The 4,408-nt window shown below is 42.4% G+C and overlaps 1 protein-coding gene across 1 annotated transcript; it reads left to right on the forward strand.

The window, feature by feature from the left end:
- On the forward strand, positions 1 to 2,412 carry LOC124863436 (homeodomain-interacting protein kinase 1-like). Its single transcript, XM_047357804.1, has 4 exons — positions 1 to 1,302; positions 1,416 to 1,529; positions 1,614 to 1,724; positions 1,820 to 2,412. The coding sequence occupies exons 1-4, from the start codon at positions 54 to 56 to the stop codon at positions 2,170 to 2,172; spliced, it is 1,827 nt and encodes a 608-aa protein (XP_047213760.1). The 5' UTR covers positions 1 to 53; the 3' UTR covers positions 2,173 to 2,412.
- The last annotated feature ends 1,996 nt before the right edge of the window (positions 2,413 to 4,408 follow it).

Here is a 4,408-nt window from a genome sequence, read left to right on the forward strand (position 1 = left end):
TGTTCCAGAAGAGCTGAGACTTGCATTTTGCTGGTGACATTCAACCTTTAAAGATGGCGGATTCCCAAAATGTAATGAAAGAAGAGAAAAAACACAGTCTCAAACTTGAGAAATATGTAGTTCTTCCAGGTAAAATGTCTGGGTACCACACTGAAGGATTTCTGGGCAAGGGCTCCTATGGGAAAGTGGTGAAGTGCACCAAGCTCGACACCAAAGAAATAGTGGCGGTGAAGATTGTGCGCAAACACTACTTCAGAGAAGGCAAAAAAGAGGCAAGAATGCTGAAGAAAATCCTACAGCTCGACCCTGAAAGGAACAACCTGCTGAGGTTCATTGAAAGCTTCACATATAAAGGCCACTTTTGTTTGGCCTTTGAAATGTTGGATGTGAGTATCTTTGACTTTATGAAAGCCAGAGATTTTGCACCACTCCACGTATCTGAAATCAGAGTCATTGCTCAACAGCTGCTTGTGGCTTTGAATGCTTTGAAAAGTGCTGGTCTGGTTCATGCTGACATGAAGCCAGACAACATCATGTTAGTGAACCATAAATCTCAGCCCTTCAAGGTGAAGCTGATTGACTTTGGGTTGACTAAAAAAGTGTCCAAATTGTGGCTTGTGGGTACCATTCAGGCCATTGGCTACAGAGCCCCTGAAGTCATCCTAGACTTACCAAGGGATGAAAGTGTGGACATGTGGTCTCTGGGCTGCAGTTTGGCCTACATGTACCTTGGTTACAATCTCTATCCGACACACTGTGAATATGAGGTCATTAGGGCTATCGTTAAGATACATGGTCAACCCCAAGATGATGTGCTGAAAGAAGCCATGGATGTTCAACACTTCTTCACTAAACTCGGGGAATCCTCTTACCGTATGTTCAGGCTGAATACACCAGCAGAATATACCAACGCAACAGGGTTTGCTACGCAGCATAAAGCCGGGATTTACAACAAACTGCACTGCCTTGATGATCTGCTCAAGACCCGCCCAAGACCTATGGTCCCAACAGAGTGTGAAGATGCACTTGGATTTATAAGCCTGCTTAAACAGATGCTCTTGATGGATCCAAATGTCCGGATCACACCTAGAGAGGGTCTCTGTCATCATTTCATAACTATGAAACATCTCACAGGTGGTGGAAATAACCCCTATGTGGTATCAGCTTGGAAAAGGGTGGCAGACGCCCAACTTCAAGAGTTTGCAACAGAGCATTATGCAACTTTGAGTAATGTTTTTAGAAGAGAAATAGTCCATTCGAAAAAGAATGGACAAATTGAAGATGCAGCAGGCAGAGTTGCAGGTGAGACTAAAGATAAGCCATCAGTAGTACCTCAGTTCTTAAAACCAGTAAGAAAATCCCAATATCAACTATTAAAACCACCTTATTCAAAGATGACAAACTCCTTTTTTCAGATAAAGAGCAGGTAAGAAGGACCTTAATCAAAGAGGGGTTCTGCTTTACAGTTTCCCAAGAAGATGCAATCCAGCCTGACACTGCAGCTGATGGGCGTAATGATAAACCCTCAGGTGAAGCTCACACTAACACCTTTGCTTCTAAAACCTTTGAGAAAATATCTGTCTCAACACTGAAGATGACAAACTCTCTTTTAGATAAGGAGTGGACAGGGAGGACCTTCATCAAATTGAAGCCTCGTTTTGTTGCTCACCAAGAATCAGCAGAAACAGCTGACAAACCAGGCAAGGGTGAATATATACCACTTGGTAAGACATCAACACCTTAGCACTTTACGCCTTTGAGAAAATATTTGTTTCAAATAATGAAACCACTTATTGCATTTCATCTGATCTAACCCTAGAAAAAACAGGACGCAATACATGCCAGCAGAAGGGCTCTGAGTCAAACACCACAGGAAAAGCTCTAAAAGATAAAGAGCGGAAAGAAAAGACCATTATCCAAGTGAAGCCATATTCTGCTGTTGAGGATGAAAGAAAGGACAGAGCCTACAAGGTAGATGTTCTGTCAGGAAAAGCCAAGGTTCCTGGACCTTCCAAAAAAAGCTGTACTGCAGAGAAAGAAGCCATTTTCTGCAAAGAAGGGAGACCTTCTGATCTCGTGGAAGTAAAAACTCGCAAGACACTAATGAGGAGGGCCTGGAATAGCTTCTCCCGGCAGATCGCATCCATCTCATGCATTAGAGGATGTAAATGAAGGAACTGCACACAAAGGCAAAGCCACCACACACAAGACTTTGGAGCTGCCAGAAATTTCCAAGAACTTTTCATCTCTGCACATCACAAAACCTACTTTAATTGCATTACAAAATTCAAATAAATATTACATTTATTTGATGTGTGTATTACCTTTATTGTACATTATCAAGAGAATCTCTTGTTTAATTTTTTCTAACAGTGAATATATACTTTCGCAGGGATTTTTGATCCCTGAATAATCATATCTATATATATGTGTATATACAGTGCCTTGCGAAAGTATTCGGCCCCCTTGAACTTTTCAACCTCTTGCCACATTTCAGGCTTCAAACATAAAGATGTAAAATTAAATTTTTTTATGAAGAATCAACAACAAGTGGGACACAATCGTGAAGTGGAATGAAATTTATTGGATGTTTCAAACGTTTTTAACAAATAAAAAACTGAAAAGTGGGGTGTGCAATATTATTCGGCCCCCTTGTGTTAATACTTTGTAGCGACACCCTTTGCTGCAATTACAGCTGCAAGTCTCTTGGGGTTTGTCTCTATCAGTTTTGCACATCAAGAGACTGAAATTCTTGTCCATTCTTCCTTGCAAAACAGCTCGACCTCAGTGAGGTTGGATGGAGAGCGTTCGTGAACAGCAGTCTTCAGCTCTTTCCACAGATTCTCGTTTGGATTCAGGTCTGGACTTTGACTTGGCCATTCCAAGTCAAAGTCTGGTTTTCTTCCAGTATGGTCCTGTATTTGGCCCCATCCATCTTCCCATCAATTTTGACCATCTTCCCTGTCCCTGCTGATGAAAAGCAGGCCCAGACCATGATGCTGCCACCACCATGTTTGACAGTAGGGATGGTGTGTTCAGGGTGATGAGCTGTGTTGCTTTTACGCCAAACATATTGTTTTGCATTGTGATCAAACAGTTGGATTTTGGTTTCATCTGACAGAGCACCTTCTTCCACATGTTTGGTGTGTCTCCCAGGTGGCTTGTGGCAAACTTTAAGCGAGACTTTTTATGGATATCTTTGAGAAATGGCTTTCTTCTTGCCACTCTTCCATAAAGGCCAGATTTGTGCAGTGTACGACTGATTGTTGTCCTATGGACAGACTCTCCCACCTCAGCTGTAGATCTCTGCAGTTCATCCAGAGTGATCATGGGCCTCTTGGCTGCATCTCTGATCAGTCTTCTCCTTGTTCGAGATGAAAGTTTAGAGGGACGGCCGGGTCTTGGTAGGTTTGCAGTGGTCTGATACTCCTTCCATTTCAATATGATTGCTTGCACAGTGCTCCTTGGGAGGTTTAAAGCTTGGGAAATCTTTTTGTATCCAAATCCAGCTTTAAACTTCTCCACAACAGTATCTTGGACCTGCCTGGTGTGTTCCTTGGTCTTCATGATGCTCTCTGCGCTTTGAACAGAACCCTGAGACTATCACAGAGCAGGTGCATTTATACAGAGACTTGATTACACACAGGTGGATTCTATTTATCATCATCAGTCATTTGGGACAACATTGGATCATTCAGAGATCCTCACTGAACTTCTGGAGTGAGTTTGCTGCACTGAAAGTAAAGGGGCCAAATAATATTGCACGCCCCACTTTTCAGTTTTTTATTTGTTAAAAAAGTTTGACACATCCAATAAATTTCATTCCACTTCACAATTGTGTCCCACTTGTTGTTGATTCTTCACAAAAAATTTGAATTTTATATCTTTATGTTTGAAGCCTGAAATGTGGCAAGAGGTTGACTAGTTCATGGGGGCCGAATACTTTCGCAAGGCACTGTATAAAACCTGCATGACAACACGAAGTAGGCTAAGAGATCTCAAAAGCAACAAATATTTACCTATCACTCTGGCAAGGGTAGATATGCTAAACATTAAGGCTTTAGAACTCCAGTAAACTGTAATGAATGTCGTTATTCACAAATGGAGAAAACATAGGATAAACCTTCACTGGAATGGCCAGCCTATCAAAATAAATGGTAAATGGCCCGCACTTGTATAGCGCTTATTCAAGTCCACAGAGACCCCGAAGCTCTTTACACTACAATCAGTCATCCACCCATTCATACACTGACAGTGGTAGCCTACATTGTAGTCACAGCTGCCCTGGGGCTGACAGAAGTGAGGCTGCTATGCAGTCGGCACCACCGGTCTCTGACCACCATCAGCAGGCAAGGCGGGTGAAATGCCTTGCCCAAGGACACAACAACTGAGACAGACATGGCGGGTT

Source organism: Girardinichthys multiradiatus, chromosome X, assembly GCF_021462225.1.
Source record: "Girardinichthys multiradiatus isolate DD_20200921_A chromosome X, DD_fGirMul_XY1, whole genome shotgun sequence".
In the NCBI taxonomy this organism is placed as follows: Eukaryota; Metazoa; Chordata; class Actinopteri; order Cyprinodontiformes; family Goodeidae; genus Girardinichthys; species Girardinichthys multiradiatus.

Bases quoted from the DNA above. Each gene is read 5' to 3' on its own strand.
- LOC124863436 (XM_047357804.1), top strand. From the start codon at position 54: ATGGCGGATTCCCAAAATGTAATGAAAGAAGAGAAAAAACACAGTCTC. The intron at 1,530-1,613 runs GTGAAGCTCACA...ACTCTCTTTTAG, and splicing joins GCGTAATGATAAACCCTCAG to ATAAGGAGTGGACAGGGAGG. The intron at 1,725-1,819 runs GTAAGACATCAA...ATCTAACCCTAG, and splicing joins GGGTGAATATATACCACTTG to AAAAAACAGGACGCAATACA.